The sequence below is a fragment of the Arachis stenosperma genome, chromosome 1, assembly GCF_014773155.1.
Source record: "Arachis stenosperma cultivar V10309 chromosome 1, arast.V10309.gnm1.PFL2, whole genome shotgun sequence".
NCBI classification, from domain to species: Eukaryota; Viridiplantae; Streptophyta; class Magnoliopsida; order Fabales; family Fabaceae; genus Arachis; species Arachis stenosperma.
The window spans coordinates 125,668,066-125,686,655 of record NC_080377.1 but is presented as its reverse complement, the minus strand read 5'-3'; the positions used below and the strand labels follow the sequence as shown (position 1 = coordinate 125,686,655).

At 30.8% G+C, this 18,590-nt stretch overlaps 1 protein-coding gene and 1 pseudogene across 1 annotated transcript; one reads left to right on the top strand and one right to left on the bottom strand.

The window, feature by feature from the left end:
* Positions 1-9,436: 9,436 nt before the first annotated feature.
* On the top strand, positions 9,437-10,641 carry LOC130971023 (uncharacterized). The gene has a single exon (XM_057897084.1). It carries the CDS (start codon positions 9,494-9,496, stop codon positions 10,508-10,510), a length of 1,017 nt encoding a protein of 338 aa, XP_057753067.1. The 5' UTR covers positions 9,437-9,493; the 3' UTR covers positions 10,511-10,641.
* A 5,844-nt stretch (positions 10,642-16,485) lies between these two features.
* LOC130934089 (uncharacterized) lies at positions 16,486-18,020 on the bottom strand (annotated as a pseudogene).
* Positions 18,021-18,590: the final 570 nt, after the last annotated feature.

Genomic DNA, 18,590 nt, shown 5'->3' with positions numbered 1-18,590 from the left:
TTGGGTTCTCCTTAGCCAAGTTGGGACAGCATTTGGTGGCGACTAGGCTTGGTTAGAAGTTTAGTGGTTGATATTAGATGAATTAGGTTGTAATTTATTGGTATTGGTGTATATAATCAGTTTGATTATAGTGCAAATTCTACCATGGTTGTGGTAGAGACTAGATGTAGGTTTCATTACACAAAAAAACCGAACCAGGATATATGCTTACCTGATTCTCTTCTTCCCTACTCTGTTCTATTCTGGTTTTAGAGATAAAATAAAAAAATCTCCTACATAATTTGCTTCTGTATAAACAGAGCAAAGAACTTCTGTGATTGAAACTAACTTGATTCAACTTCTACTTTCTCAAGTTCTAGCATTACCAACGATTGATATCAAGAGTCCAGTCTCAAGGAGTCAAGCTTCACAGTTTGAAGCAATGATTCATGGCCAACAACACGGGTGCAAACATTGTGACTTACATGCTCACTGAAGGTTAGTCCAATAACAAACCTCCCTACTTCATTGGCAGCAACTACTCATACTGAAAAGAGAGAATGAGAATCTTCGTGCAGTCAATTGACTACAACATTTGGAAGATTATTATAAATAGACCTGATGTTCCAACAAAGCAAAATGCCGATGGAGAGGTGGGGCCAAAGAAAGACAACGGGTGAACAGAGAATGAGAAGAAGGTTAACCTCAATGCCAAGGCAATCAACCTAATGCACTGTGTTATCAGTTTTGAAGGGTACAGAAAAGTTTCAAAGTGTAAAATTGCCAAAAAAATCTGGAACAAGCTGAAACTCACCCATAAAAAAACAAAATAAGTGAGAGAGACAAGAATAAACATACCGATGAAGGAGTACGAGATGTTCTTCATGAAGGAGGATGAAAATATTGATCAGATGTTTGAAAGGTTCTCAATAATCATCAACGATCTGGACGCTATAGGAAAGAGTTATTCCAAAAAAAAAATTTAGTAAGAAAGATTTTGAGGAATCTCGCTAAGAAATGGGAAGTGAAAAGTACAACCATTTTCGAGAGTAATGATTTGATAAAAATCACCTATGATGAGCTAAGAGATAAGCTGCTGGCTTATGAAACTATCCATATGTCTCAAGACAGAGATGACAAAAGAAAAAATGTAGCATTAAAATAAAAAATGATAGCTAAAGAAAAGGAATCTAATGACAGCATTTCAGATGACGAGATGGTATTCTTTGCAAGAAAACTGAGGAGATTAATAAGAATCAAAGGCGAAGACAAATGAGCAAATTCATCCAAAATTTTCAAAAGGGATCCGTCCAAATTCATATGTCACCATTACAAGAAATTCGATCACTTCAAATCTGATTGCCCATAAATGAAGAAAGGTGACAAATTAAGGAAGGACAAAAAGAAGGAGATGATGACCACTTGAAAAGATTTGGAGAATTATTTTGAAGATGAAGAAGACTCAGATCATGAGGCTCAAATGTGTTTGATAACTAATCACACGGACATGTATGAGATAGGTTTTTCTGATTTATCCCACTAATGAATTACACTCTATTGTTAAAGATTTAACTGTAAACTCAAAAAATTTATTTGATAAATATGCTAAGTGCAACAAAGATAATAAGGCATTGAAAGCTAAAAATAAATTTTTATTAGAAAAGTAAAACAACTGAAACTTGTGATGAAAATTTTTGAAAGAAGAAAATGATACTTTAAGAGCTGAATTAAACAAATTTAAACTCAAGCATTCAGCCTCAGCCTCAAATGCTCTAATTGTTGAAAATGAGAGACTGCGTGAGAAAATTAAGAGTGTGAAGGAAGATTTAGGAAAATATGTTCAAGGTTTGCAAAATCTTGACAAATTACTTGCTTATCAAAGATCAAGTTTTGGAAAATATGGACTTGAATTCAAAGAGAAAAGTAAATCTATTTTTGAACCAAAATTTGAAAGATCTGAAGCTTCATCTTCTAAGAATATTAAGTCAAAATTTTTCAACAAGCCTCATCATTCTGCAAATAAGAATCATTGCTATAAATGTAATAGAAATTGTCATGTTCTTAATAATGCTTCATTTTTCTGAGATTTTTTTTGTGATAACAAATTATATCCAATTGTTCATAATTATAATGCTTTTAGACAACCAAGAAGATTTCATATAAGAGGATCTAAATGGATTTGGATACCTAATGTTAGTTGAAAAATATGCAGGTTTGCCTTACATCTAAGAAGAAAAAAGACATGTGGTATCTTGATAGTGGATATTCAAGGCATATGACTGAAAAGTCTACTTTTTTTCATCAAAATCAACAAATATAAAAGAGTATTTTCAAAAATAAATTAGGTAAAAATGGAACCATTATCCGAAATAAAGCAAGACTCGTTGCTCAAGGTTATGATCAAGAAGAGATAATTGATTTTAATGAATCTTTTGCACCTGTAGCACGAATGGAGGCCATCAGATTGCTCTTAGCCTCTGTGGCTCATTGTGACTTTAAGCTATTTCAAATGGATGTAAAGTGTGTATTTCTAAATGGAATAGTAGATAGAGAGGTTTATGCGGCTCAACCTCCGGAATTTGAAAACAAAACTTTTTCAAATTATATTTTTAAACTTGCTAAAGCCTATATAGTTTGAGACAAGCTCATAGACTTTGGTATGAGAGGCTTAACTCACTTTTGCTAAAAAATAATTTTTAAAGAGAAGTTACTACTACCACTTTGTTTATTAGAAATTCCAATGATCATTTCATTCTTATGCAAGTTTATATTGATGATATCATTTTTTGTTCTGCTAATGAAAATTTGTGTGTAGATTTTGCTAAACTTATGACTAGTGAATTTAATATAAGTATTACAGGAGAGTCTACTTTTTATCTAGGCTTGCAAATTAAGCAAATTGCTGATGGCATCTTTGTTCATAAAAAAGAAGCATGCCAAAAAAATTGTCAAAAGTGTTAGGATTTGGTTGAATTAGTCCCACATTGCTTAGGATAGCAAATGGAGTGGGTGGCCTAGGCTATAAATATGATGCTAAGTTCTTCATTTGGTTTTGCACCAGTCATAAACACTTTAAGCTTGTATCTGATTTTTCTTTTCCTCTGTACTCTTTGATTAGAGAGTGTTGTGAGGTGTAGTTAGATATTTGCTTTGAGAGAGTGTGGGTGTACTGGGGTGCCGGTGAGAGAAAGAAGTCTATGTGTTGTAACAATTTTTACATAGTGATATTCTCTGGTTGTCATTTGACAACGGCCGTGGTTTTTTCTCCGGTAATTGGAGTTTCCACGTTAAATTCTTGTGTTGTGATTGTGTCTATTTTATTTCTCTGTCAAAGGTGTTTTCTCAAGGGGGAATGGTGTCTTATTCCCAACAAAAAGGTTTGGGATAGAATATGCTAAACCAATGAAAACTCCTATGCATTCAAACATCAAGCTAGACAAAGATGAGAATGTTAGAGATGTAGATGAGACAAGATATAAAAAAATGATTAGTTTCTTAATGTATCTTGCATCCTCAAGACCTGATATTATTTCAAAGTGTTAGAGTATGCTCAAAATTTCAATCAAAATACAAAAAATCTCATATCTCAGGAGTGAAGAGAATCATTACATATGTGTTTGGTACCACTAATTATGGTTTGTGTTATCTAAAAATTGATTTCTTTCGATTAGTGAATTATTACGATGCAGATTTTGCTGGGGATTGAGTTAACAGAAGAAGCACAAGAGACATTTGTTGCTTTCTTGGCAAATCTCTCAATGTGTGGTTAAACAAAAAGCATGAAATTGTTGCCTTGTCCACTGCTGAAGCTAAGTACATTGCAGTCTTTTCATGTTACTCTCAATTATTATGGTTAAAAACACAGTTGGCTGATTACAAGTCGAATGCTTCTAATATTCCATTACTTTATGACAATATGAGTGCTATAACCATTTTAAAAAAATTCTTTTTTGCACTCTAAAACTAAGCATATTAAAATTAAATTTTACTCTATTAGAGAATATGTGTAAAATAAAAATTTACATATTCAATTTGTTAAATCAGAAGATCAGCTAACTGATATTTTTACCAAACCATTGATTGAAGAGAGATTCTACAAACTGCGTACTGCTTTAGATATTATTAATTCTTTTAATTTTTTTATCATTCTAATGCTCTGGTTTAGTGTTTTTGTCTCACATGTCGCTATGAGATAATTTTGGGCAGATAATGAATGAGTTTTATTATCTAAGTTGGTAGCTTAAAACTTGGTGAAATTATCAGATTGTGTGGACCATACGTGCTTGTTTCTTTATTCAAACATGGGCTATGTGTGTCTGATTTTGTTAGACCTATTTTAAACTTGTATTTAAAATAATTGTTTTCCATCATATTTTTAATTAAATGTATTTTTCTAATATATTGTGAACTGTATGTAGCTTTGGTCATAGGTGTGTAAAATCTTTTTTTTTTCAAATTCTTTTAACATTTTCAAGCTGAGACCTTTACACCATTCTATATTTATGTTAATGTAGCACTACATATATCTTTTAACACACTTCTCTCTACTCACACACCTAACTTCTTACACTATAAAACTGGAAAACTAGATAATATTTCAATTTTACTGACAATGAGGATGATGGTGCCTCTAATGACTCTAGCTTTAATGCCTGAATCATTTTTGATCTCGACTACTTCAAACCTTTTCTAATTTTGTTTGGAGATTTTTTTATATTTGTTTATTTTGCTTGTGTTGGAAGATTGTAAATACTTTAAATATCTTACTTTAGTTGCTACTTGAATGTCACTGCTATGCATCTAATACTCTTTTGTAGGTTTTTTTTATTTTCCTTTCTTGATGACAAAAGAAAAAGAATAGAAATGAAAACTCACATGAGACCTTTAATGTTTACTACCTTATAATATGCTGTTAATTCTTGCAATTATCTATGCATAATAAGCATTATATTTGTTCATCTGCTACATCTTTTTCATAGTAGCACTTATGGTGTTGTGATAATAGATAATCTGTGTTGTTATTTGCTATGGCCCTAGATAATTGCTATGTGTTTTGGTGATGTTTATCTATGATGTTGAAATTTGGTTGCCTTTGATTCTGATTTTTTCAATTAAAGTTTGGGTGATTTCTTCATCTGAAATTGTATGTCTTGAAAAAGGAATCATTGTTGGGTGGTCTTGAAGAATTACCCATATAATTAACTTGTTCAGAAGGAAATTACTCATAGTCATAGCTTTCAAATTAAGACAGTCTCGTGTCTTGGATATTTACAGCTGAAACTTGCATGCCTTTCAAGTGTTGAGTGATGGCATTAATCTGTTGAGACATGGCCTTATTCTGAGCAAAAATAGCATCTAAGACATCTAATTCCATGACACCTTTTTTCATGGTTCTTTCTGAAGAATACAAGTACTGCTTATTGGCCACCATCTCTATCAAATTCAAGGCCTCATCATTGGTCTTCATGTGCAAAGAACCTCCTATAGAATTATCCAGTGAAAGTCTCGAAGCCAAAGTAATCCCATCATAAAAAATCTACAGTTGTACCCAATCTGCGAACATGTCTGGAGGACGCTTTCTCACCATAGCCTTCTATCTCTCCCAAACTTCATAGAGAGACTCGCCATCAAGTTTTCTAAACATATGAATATATGTCCTCAGCTTAATCAACCTCTGAGGCAGGAAGAATTTGGTTAAGAACTTACCAACTAAATCCTCCCAGATCACTATGCTTTCCTTGGGTTGTGTCTCGAGTTACTGACTAGCTAGGTCCCTCACAGCAAAAAGGAATAACAACAACCAATAAACATCAGTAGAAATTCCATTGGTCTTGACTGTATCACAAATTCTCAAAAAATTGGAGATGAATAAGCTGGGGTCCTCCTGAGAGCTTCCACTGAACTAACAATTCTGCTGAACTAAAGTGATGGATTGAGACTTCAACTCGAAGTTGTTATTATGCACAATTGGTGGTACGATGCTTCCCACACACAATTTTCAATATTGGGGTTAGTATACGACCCCAGAGTTCTCTTAATAGGTGGGACATTGTTGGGATTATTGACAACAATATGCTCATTATTTTCTACCATACTGACTTTAATTTTCTGTAGCTATCTGAGCTCTGACTTGTGCTCTGTTTCTCCTACAAGTCCTTTCAATTTTAAGATCATACAAAAGAGGTTCTTTATCCCTATTTTTTTACATAAACAATTATAAAACAAAAAAAATGGAATTCTCAACATCACAGTGAAAAGATCCAGTAAAGCACTTGAAAATAAAAAAAAATAAGTAAGAAACTAGAATGGCAAAAATAAAAAAAAATAAAATTAGAAACAAAAAAGTCTAATCTAGGTAATCAATCAACTGGTAGTTGTTAATCACAGTTAATCTCCGGCAACGACGTCAAAAATTTGATGCGAATTTTACACCACAAACTACCAACAAGTACACCAGGTCGTATCAAGTAATAACTCACGGCATGAGGATTAATGGACAAATAAAACAATGGTTGACTAATTATTCTAGTTAGTCAAGTGAAATTGAGAGTTTCGATTATTAAATAGCATAAAAGACAGTGAATTAAAGAATGCAACAGTAAACGTGTGAGAAAACAGTGTGAGAAGATAGTTAAGGCTTTGGAGATGTTTAGATTTTCGGATTAACAATCATTATCATCTACCTTGATCATGCAAAGATTCAATTCATAGCAAATCCTAGGTGATTGAATTCAAATTCCTTGGCAATCCAATCTCTTCTAACCTAATTAACCGTCAATTCCTTGATCAATTAATTATGTCAAAAGGTTAAGTTCAAATTCGGGTTTATAAGCCACACAATCCTTAAGAAACCATAAATAATCCGATTATATATCACGTATCACATTAAATCTAGATAATTGAAGAATTATGATAAAATGATTTCAAGCTTTAATTCCAATTATGTAACTTTTTCAAGATTCAAAAGGATTCAATTTAGATTAGGGTTATTTTCTAATATACACTAATCCTTAAGGTGAAGAATGAAACCAATTTTTGAATATAAATCAATGCATTAATTAGGAGTAAAAGAAAAAATAGTTATTAATCTATCAAAATAAACAGAGTTCCTAACCTTAATAATAGAGATTTAGTGGCTCTAGGTACAGAGAAAATTCTAAAGTGTGAGAAGTGTGTAAAACTGCAAAGCGTGGAAGTGAAAAAGAGGAGCTTACAGGACAAATCTTTTTCCTTTTATATCTAATCCTAATTGATACGCAAACTAAAAATTCAAAACCTAATAATATGTTTTCTATTGATTTATTTGAATTGAAAATAAATAAAATCTTCCGTGTGACTCTGAAGGAAATATGGTCCCCCACTCCTTACAGCGATGTTTAGCGCCATCCGTCCAGAGAGTTTTCACGCAATTTGAAGGTCCGGCGCTAAACACCGGGTTGTCGCGTTTAGCGCCACCTTGGCCGAAGAGAATGGTAAGTTTAGGGTGCCGGTACTAAACGTCGGTAATGTGGCGTTTAGTGCCACATTGACAACAACTTCTCTTATTTTTCTTCTTTTTGTATTTTATCAAATTTTACCCGAATACTACCTGTACAAAATTAAATGTAAGAACAACTCAAAGTAGCAACTAATAGGGAGTAAATCACCTAAATCTTTTAAGAAATTAACAAATCACTAAATAAATCACTAGAAAAAGATATGAACGAAGCTCACGTATCAGTTTGTTAAAAAATTTTAAAATACTCTTAAGTTGTATTTTGTTTTAATTTCGTTCTTAAAAAATATATTTTTGATAGCTAAATTTTGAAGAAATTTAAGACTAATCTACTAATAATATATGACAACTATATTTTGTTTGTTTTTGTTAAAAGTTATATATTTTTGTGAAATTATTGTTAAATTAATCCTAAGTTTTTTGAAAAATTAGTCGTTAAGGATATATTTGATGCAAATAAAAAATTTATGGGACAAAGTTGAGACAAAGTAAAACTTAAGCATATTTTTAAAATTTTTAACAAATTTTAATGATAAAAAATATATTTTACTCATCTAATAAAAATAACAAAATCAACCTAATATCAAATTAAATAAATATAAAAAAGAAATAACTATTTCTACTCGTGAATGTTTAGAACACTACAAAATAACTCACAAAAATATGAAATTTATGTTATATCTATAAAAGATGAATTTTATTTGACAAAATTATTTAAACTCTAAATTTTGGTTTTAACTCTATTAAAAATAATCCAAAATATCTATACTACTTTTGTCATTCTCACTGTCATCTTCGTTTCACCCTATTCTCTCTCCACCAATTTAGTTCATAATCTCCATCGTCAACATTATTATCTTCACCTATGATTGGCACTCATTTACAACTAATTTTTTTTTGTAATGGATTCTCATTACGTATTATACAATGTTATGAATTATTCGGGTTTCTTATGGATATGGAGACAAATATTTGTTTTAATATTACAATTCACAAATTAAAAAGCTCAGATTTGGTTGCGAGAAAAAATCAAGTGTCCGATTTGTGAGTTTGAAAATTAGGAAAAACAAATTGGAAAATTCGATTTGAGTTTAAAAAAACTTTTTCATTGTAAAGTGAATCGAAGAGTTCAAACTGCACGTTTAATTTTTTTAATACTACAATACAAATCTAAAGATTAAATTTGTATGTTTAAAAAACTTAAAATAAGAAAAAATAAATCTAACCTTCATATTTGCATGTTTTAAAAAAGAAAGAAATTTTGAAAGCCATTTTATGCTCTCCATATAAAAAAAATTCAAATTTTTACATTGTTAAAAAACACAATCTTAAAAAGACAACACCAAAAATAAAAGCACTCATCCAATACTTCTCATCTTTCTTCATCTCCAGTTTCAACTTTTTTTCCTAAATTTCATCAACACCTCCTCTTTTGCTTCCAATTTTACCATCTACTCAATCGTCACTGTCTTAAAAAAATAATTTTATTCTATTAGTATATATATATTTCCTTCATTTTTACCATTTTTATTTTCATAAATAATTTTATTAGCATTTAGTATAAATAATTGTTTTTTCTAAATATAAAACTAATTTTATTTTCATAAATAATATCCTATCCTAAATATATTCTGATATATAGTTATATACATTATTTTTGTGTACATCATCGTATACCTTTTGCATCTTTGTTTTCGTGAGTTTGGTACATATTGAACTACAAAAACAAAATCCTGCATGGCTAAATTTAACTCATATCTATATATATGATGACTTATCTACTAAAAGATTATAAGAAATTTTGTACAGTTACGTTTTTTAGTGTATTGTATGGTATTGCTATAAGGATGGTTGCATGGGGAAAAAGGTCCCACCCGAGCGGGGCAATATTGAAAATGTATGTATGTATGGGTGGCTGTTTTAAATATTTGGTCTGCTCCTTCAATTCCACGCTCTCATTTCCTCTCATCTCATCTTTTAATTTCTTGTGTGTCTCTTAAAACAAACAAACAAACAAACATGGACACCAAAAGCCTACAACCTCGAACAAGAACAACCACCTCTGATGATTGCCCGCCAAAGTCGCCGGAGTTTGAGTTCTGGATGGTCCGAAACCCGTCTTGTCCCCAACCCGACATCCTGTCCGCCGATGAACTCTTTGTCGACGGCGTCCTCCTTCCTCTCCACCTTGTCTCTTCGAAAACCCAAATCCATAACACCGACACGCAACAAACATCTACTTCCTCATCACAGCCGGACCCGCCTCCACCTCCTGAGCCATCTGCCTCCATAACCGACTCCTCACCCGCCGCCGCCACGCTCTCTTCTTCCAAGCGCTGGAGAGACATTTTCAGGAAGAGTAGTGAAAAGAAGAACTCGGAGAACAACAACAGTGCACAAGAGAACGATAATGAGAAAGACAAAGCCAAGAAGAAAGACAGGAAAGGCGGCGCCTCCACGGCTTCAGCGGCCGAGCTGAATATCAACATATGGCCATTCTCCAGGAGCAGGTCAGCGGGGAACGCAGTGACCCGACCCAAGCTCTTTCCCGGAGCTCCGGCGACCCGCAAGACGAACAGCGCGCCTTGTTCTCGGAGCAATTCCGCCGGAGAATCCAAGTCCAGGAAGTGGCCCAGTAGCCCGGGTCGGGGCGGGGTCCATTTAGGGCGGAGCAGCCCCGTTTGGCAGGTCAGGCGCGGTGGCTCCACTTCCAAGAACACAGAACCACTGTTTCTCAACCACGAAAAGTGGTCGAAAAGAGAAACCTCCACGGTGGGTCGCCGGAGTAAGGTCTCGTCATCCGGCGGGGAAGGTGGAAAAGCGAGAGTTTTGAACATAAATGTTCCGACATGCATCGGTTACCGAACCCACTTGAGCTGCAGAAGTGATGTGATGAACAGTGCCGTTGGTTCTAACAGTACTGTTCGTCCCAGTAACGGTAACGGTAACAGTAACGGTGCTGACGGTGGTAATGTTGGTTCTAAGCTTTTCAATTTGCGCAGCCTCTTCAAGAAAACCCTTCTAACCTCTCACTAGTCATTTCATTTTTAGCTGAGCCAATGTCTATAATTATCTAGTTTAATTTAACTAATTGCCTACTAGACGTGTATATGGATTAAAATTTTATGGATAAATGTATCACGTGATATAATTTTTACATTTATAGTTCATCCATAAAATATTATTTCCTAATTGACTATTTATTATTATTATCTTATTTTTGTTCCTATATATTGCTGTAAAGAAAGCTACAAGTCTACCTTTTTTCACACCGTGTTTTGGATGTAACTCAAAAAAGTATCTGTTCTGACTTGGAACTTTAGGATTTTGAATAGATGGGTTACTGTCATGGCTAGCTACGGAATGTATGTATATTTTAATTAATTAACTAAATTAAATCGTGTTCTGACTTTCCTTCAGTCTATATATATCTGCAAGTGAGGCTATGAGTCTATGACTTAGGTCACTGTTTTCTACCCTTTATTTTAATTTTTAATGCTGTCATATTTCATTCTGAGTGTACGTCAGAACTCAGAACTGAATAGAGGATGTGCTTTTGGGTATTGGGAGTTGAAAGAATCAAAAGAAAGGAGTATATTCGAAGGGGTGTTTGTTTGTGATTATTTTATGAATAATAATAATAATAATAATAATTTTCTCATGGAATGCTTGTGAATTGTGATTGTACATTTGAAGTGGATAGTAAGATAGCAAGGAGGAAGGAGGAGTTGCTTGTGGTTATTTAAGATATTTGAAGTACGTACGAAATGGCTGAGTTGCTTTGTAGTTGAAATGAAGGCTCTTAATTGAAGCAGTCTGTAATGTCATTCATGTACACACCAACCTCTTAAAAACGATTTAATAGTGGTTGCTTTTGTCCTTCTTCCTGTAAAGTCATCAGACTTTGCTAGCTAGCTAGCTAGTTTAGCTTTGGATCATACTATCATAGTCTTCCCAAGTTTGATTAAAGAATCAAGGCTTCTGTTTAAATTTGGTAATTACTTCCTGACTAGATGTGTTATTACTTTTTCGACGAAAAAATATAAATAGATAATGAAAATATTAAACAAGGTGAACAATTGATATATGAGATGTTCAATTTATTAGGTGTACAGATGGTTATTTTAATATTAAAATTTATGTGTGTAATTTGAAAGTGCAGTGTATTTTTATTTTATTAGACTAATTTTAAAATTCATTATTTACATTATTTACGAAAGTCATTGTCTACCTAATAAAATCCTTTTTATATATTCAGTTGCCAGCGAAGTAGTTGTAAGAGAACTCTCACGTTTAAGTTGGTTCAATATGCGAGTGATGTATTTTAGATACAGAAAAACATACCTACTTCTGGGTACTTTTCCATTTTATGATTACATCATAAATTACAGCTTTGCCTTTAAGAACACTATTCATATGTCATCAATTGGATTTTATAAGATTTCATTTGTTTCATCTCTTAATAAAAATGGTCTTAGATCAGACCGTTGCCTCAAAATGCTCTAAACTATTTGTTTTCCGATATGGATTTGGGCTTTTGGATCCATTTCAAATTTCAAAAGGTTAGCCTTCTAAGGCCTCCAGTTTAATGAGACTGGGCCGTAAGGGCCAGATCCGCTTCAAATCAGTTTCTTATAAAAGCAATGTTATATGACTAGTTTTTTTTTTACTACTTCATCAACAAAGATATTTTTATACATAATATTCAAAAATATAATATTACTTAAATTCTAAATCTTAAACTTTAAATATTAAATTTTAATTCTTAAATCACAATAATATAAATAGAGTATTAACCTAAAATAATAACTAATATTAATAAAAAGTATTGACTCCAAACATTTCTACTCGACTAACCCAAAAGAATTTTAAATCTATCTAGAATAATAGATTTTGAAAGGTAGGAGCTTTTGGAAGTTTTTGAGAGTGAATTCTCTCCCAAAAAAAAAAAATGGATGTGTACAGTGTTTAATCTAATTATTTATTATTTTTTTTATTTATTTTTAATCCCACTTATAAAATTAAAAGTGAGAAATCACACTGTATTTTATCAAGTGTTCAAAAAATTAGAGAGAATCTTGCTTCCAGATGTCAGCCTTAATTAATTCTTGTCCATTAGATATCTTTTTGTCGTAAAACTAAAGCCCAATAAACGGTAGGAGAAACCCAATGGACCCAATACACACAATATAAATGTTTCACTGCAATGAGTTGTATAGTAATTTTCCAAATCAATTCCAAAAGATTTTAAAAGTACACATTTTAATTTTTAAAAAAATTAATACACAAATTAATTTTTAAAGTTTTACTTCAACAAATAAATAAATTTTTAGTTTATTTTTTGATAGAGTAATTACTTAAATTAGTCCCTAAAAATTTTAAAATAAAAAATTTTAATCTCTAAAAAATAATTAATACACAGATTAATTCTCAAAATTTTATTCTAGCAGACAAATCAGTCTTTCATAAAGAAAAAGAGTAAAATAAAATTATTATTATTATTATTATTATTATTATTATTATTAATTGTACAATAATAATATACCATAATTTTTTGTATTTTTTAGATAAAAATAATAATAAATTTATTCATTAGATTTTTATATATGTGTTTATAATATAAATATAAATATATATATATAATAAATTATTAAAGATTATTTTACAAAAAATTTAAAGTTAAAATTATTTGATATTTTATATTTAATATAATTAAAAGATGTCTTATTTTAAAAATATGTTTGTATTAAAAGAAAATATTTTAATTTGAATTTCAAAATATCATTATTTATCTTACTTGTTTCTAACGAAAAAAATATATTAATATGATAGTGTCATCATGCACACGCACAAAACTAAGTTAATAATAATAATAAAGGTTGAGATATAGTAAAGTAAAATAGACGGAGAATTGTTAAAAAAATGTTAGAGATTGATCTATTGTATTAATTTTTTTTAAAATTAAAATATTTACTTTTAAAATTTTTAGAGAGTAATTTAGATAATTATTTTACCAAAAAATAAATTAAGAACTAATTTTGACCGTTGGAATAAAACCTTAAAAATTATCCTATATATTAATTTTTTTAGAGATTAAAATATTTACTTTTAAGATTGTTAAGTAATTACTCTATTATTTAACTTCGAAAAAAAGGGCTGATATATGATATACTTAATTAAGGGATCCAAAAAGCTGTTAATTCTTTTTCGTAAGCCAGTAAGTAAACTGCTTAGTGATTAGAAGGAAGTACACAATAAACTATTATTATATGCTAACTTCTAAGTCATCAAATAATAAAACTTGCTTAATCTAATTGGTTGGACTAAGTGAGAAACAAAATAGGTGAATGTTATGGTGCTTAAAAGATGTTATCTATTTATTAAAAAAGGTTAAAAAATAATATTTAATTTAAAAGATATAATAATAAATAATTTTTAAAAAATTAAAATTTACTACAAAAGGTAAATTAGGCAAAATTTAGACACTAATTTATAGGCACCATAGAATTGGCCAACAAAATATAGCTATAGTAAATGTATGGCACATAAATTTAGGAGTGAGTACTACAAATGATATCATCCTAAATCTTAGTTACATCCGTTTGTCCATGTATCTCAAGATGCTATGATTTAATTACTTTTGTATATAATCGAATTGGTCGGGTACCTAAGTAAACGGTCCTTTGCGCAATTGCGCTACTACTCTCTTTCTCATTCCTTTCGCTTTCTTTGATTCTCCACTTTTCCTTACCTAATTAATATCACTGGTAAAGCTATCTAGAAAGTGAAAAAATTATATATATATATATATATGGTATGCCCTGGATAGACATTATTTACAAGCATATCAGCATATGTCCATATTTAAAAATATCTGTTAAAAATTTTATTAAATAATAATAAAAATTAATTTTAGAAGATGAGTTATTTATAATTTGTAAAAATTTTAAATTTTTACAAATTATTAATATATTTGTTTTTTAAAAAATTCTTTTAATAGTAGCAATTAAATAGAAAAAGACTATTATTAAAAATAAAGTCATAAGAAGAAAAAATAATTATAATACGAATTTAAAAAAATAACATCCCACAGAAAATGAGAGAAAATAATAGTAATGTTGATGGTATTGATAATAATAGAGAAAATAACGATGATGGTAAAATATGATGACAAGATATGATTGGATAATTAAAACTAGCAAGACATCCGCGCTATGTAGAAGCAACACAAATGTAGTATATAATGAGATGAAGTTAACGCGTATTTAGTTTTTTATTTGGTATTGAAAATCAAAGAGCATCATTATAATTTAGAAAACTATAGGTAAATTCTAAAGCACTTAGAACCGATTTATATAAAGAAAAATGGATAGGTAAGAAAGTTGATGTTATTCTGTTATCCCTAAGTAATGTTTTGATGATATGAATAATAGAATAAAATAGTGGCATATATTTGATGATTGAGATTGACTAAGATTTGATTTGTAGAAAATATGAATATGGAAGAATAAATTTAACGAAAAGAATTTATGTTTTAAACGTAGGAATAGTAGTTGTGAATTAATAACTAATACGTACTAACAATTGAAATGGATTTCTGATCATGCAAAAGATATGAAAAGAACATAAGTTTACGGTAATAGAAATACAAATAAAGAGTTAGAGTGAGATCACTAAAATGAGCAATATGAGCCTTAATCCCTTGTTGATGGTAAGATATCTAATATCTCATATGGTAAGATTGCAAGTATTTAAAATTGAAGATTTGGATATTTTCGCTAGATCTGTAAGATTGAGCTAAATATAAAAAAATTATACATTATGATATAAATTGCAATAAAAAAACAATGTTGGTGAAATGTAGCATTGTGGTTGGCAATAAAGTCATAACAATGTGAACTAAGGAATAAATTGTTTTTTATGAGCGAAAATTGATGTATATATAAATCATAAAAATTTTAAAGAATACCTAATTTTGAACTTATTGTCATATATATCTAAAGACTTCAGGGTAGACAATATTCTCAGTCTTGTCTGTGTTTTCGTTATGAGCAATCAGAATTTTCAACCCTTTTTTATTTATCACTCTTGAGATGACAACATAAATTTGGCCGTATGTGAAAACAAGTTTTTTAAGTAGTAATTCCACGTGGTCTAAGGATTGTCTTTGACTTTTGTTTATTGTCATTGTTGGAACATCTTACATTTCTATTTACTGGAACTAAGAATGAAGAATCTATACTACAATATGATAAAAAAAAATATATATTTCTACACCATATTAAGGGCCTGTAACTATTCTTGAGTCATTATAAATTATAATAAATCTAATCTATCTATTTTATCATATACTATTCCTAAGAACCATTAGCAATACACCACTATACTCAACTTAAAATTTAAAGCAACTTTAAGCAAACAACAATATTCAACATGCATAGTCTATTCTAATGTCATCTAAACACATCAAACAAAATTGTAACTCAAAATCAACAAAAACAAAATGAAATTTTAAGATTACAGTATATTCTATGGATAAAAAATATCCAAGAGCCTATGATGATACATACTAGATTGCTAACCCATTTTTTCGCAGAATTGTGTGAATATGGAATAAGTGGAAGCAATTTTGAAAAAAATGCTAAAACTGAGAAATTTATAACAAAGCAAGCCAATCTGAGGGAAACATGATGCTTAACATAGAGAACCATTGCAAGGATAGTGAAAACATAAACCACGACGAAAACACAATGCTAATAACTACTAAAGTAGAATGCTGACAAAAGATTTGTCTCATCACGACTTCTTAAAGAAACCAACACCATCACTAAGATACAAACTGATCAATCCATCTTTTTCTTTTCACAGTTTCTCTTAAATGTTTTGTTCGCCGATGCTTTTATCGTAGAGCCATCACATGCATCTGCGCAAGATCTCTTGGCTGAAGCCTGATAGGAACTGTCGTCATTGCTCTCAACAGCAGAATCGTAGGGTTTACAGAAACTAAACAATTAGTCAATCCAACCATCAACTACCTTTTCATTAGAATCACATATTTCTGCATAAGAAAATCTAATGATAAAAAGAACCACAGATAAACCGGTTACATTGGAGAGACGAACTGTAGCATGTCCATTGGTTTCATCATCCGTTTCAGTTATAGGGGTATTTGCTAGCATTTTATTAAACTACAGGATGCAAGATGAATTTAAGGGATCAATTAGTTTTAACATTAAAGTCTTCAACACATGTATGTTTTTGTTCCTGTGACAACATATACTATACTTACACAAGCATCACAAGAGTTAGCACAACCAAAACTGGACATGAGGTACTCATTATCTGAAAGTTTAGTGACGTTGTACACCCACTCCACGAAATTTATGTTCTTGTAGGTGATGTTAAGCTTGAATAAGAATTTTTTGTCAATGATATTCTCCAAGTATTTAGGGTATGACTATATTTTTTTTCACTTCTTTACATGCACATTATCATTTCTTTGTCAGTTACAGAACCTTATTTGACATGACAAATTTTTTAAGTCGAATGTTGAAGACTTACACATAACTCCTTAACTTTCATAGTAGCCTTTTCCACCATTTGCTCTGCTTCTTTATTCCAAAGAAAAAGCTTCGTACAACTACTTCCATCAGTCACAATAATTTGTAGCCGATACCTGCATGAACATCTCATCAGCACATTACCCTTAACAATAAGATATCATCACATGCAACTGCAGAAAATTTGCTAGTTCATGATGCTAATCAGTTGCTTAGAGAAGCTAAAAAAGATTACTCGTTTAACAACTAATCTTAGCATAGCCTTAAAACCTATACGCCTATAATGATCACACTAATACCTATCTTTGTTCTCTACAACCTTCTTCAGACATGTCTTACACGATGTATAGGACCAGTCATCTTTACCAACCTCTATGGATATAACATTGCCAACAATCCAGCATGAGGTTTTCTAACAAAATGCTCCAAGATCAATAAGAAAATGGTTACGGCTTAAGTAATCATAAAGCACCCTTACCTGAGTCATATTAAGGACCTCCTCTATAGTTCACATTGGGATAATAGTAATACCTGCACTAATCTCATCTACCACAAAGTATTGAGATTGTGTCTCAAGTTGAGTTATTTGTTGTGAATAGGACACAATATCTATTGCCAATTTGTGGACACAACCAAAAGAGTTTATGCAGATCAATATTCTTTTTAAATTCTAATTCCTAAACACATAATAAAGCAGCAATTTAGGCACTCATGAGATAAACTTTTTTTGAAGATAATAACCTCAGGAAGGTTAGATTGAAGTAGCATTTGGAGACATAGTAAGTACTTTGAATATTCACAGAACTTAAGTATATATTGGACTTAAAGGATTGAACCACGATTATAAAAGGCTCCCTATCATCTCCTTGGAGGTGTGGAATCACTTGCTCAACCAATTCTCCGAACAATGTACATTTAATTTTTTGTTTCTTGGAAAGAAAAACATACAAAATTTCTTATACGATTTTTTCACAGTTCATATCCATCATAAGACTTATCTAAATGATTGGAAATCATAACAAAATTTACACCTTCAATATAGTATAAATATTAAACATTACTCTAGACTTTTCAACTGTAGTGCAATACGCTTGCTTTCTTGACCCGCCAGGTAATCATGTCCCTTTTTTGCAACAACCTCTCTTATATAATTTGCGTTCCACAATATATACGTTTAAATATAAAACTGTATAAAAGTTCCTAATTATAGCAGCACTGAATAAGCACTATAAGAATTTAATTTACCAAACAATAAATTTTCATCACTTGAACCATTTGCCTCAAGTTCAACAAATGGATGAAAGTTGAATGGGTTAAAAGCGAAAGTCTCAATAGGTAAGACTACCACCTCAATCTTTGTATAAAAGCTAAGCCTGTACTTATATGAAATTGTCCTAACATTGGCATTATTAATTTTAACAATAAAATTTTGCATATTATAAACAACATTCTCTTTTATCCTTTCACAAGCCTGCAAATGGTTGCATGTATTCTATCATCCTAACTTTGATATTTACAAATTTTCTATATATGGAGTTGGTGAGATTTGTTTTAAT

Excerpts from the sequence above, each read along its gene's own strand:
- LOC130971023 (XM_057897084.1), top strand. The coding sequence starts at position 9,494 with ATGGACACCAAAAGCCTACAACCTCGAACAAGAACAACCACCTCTGAT.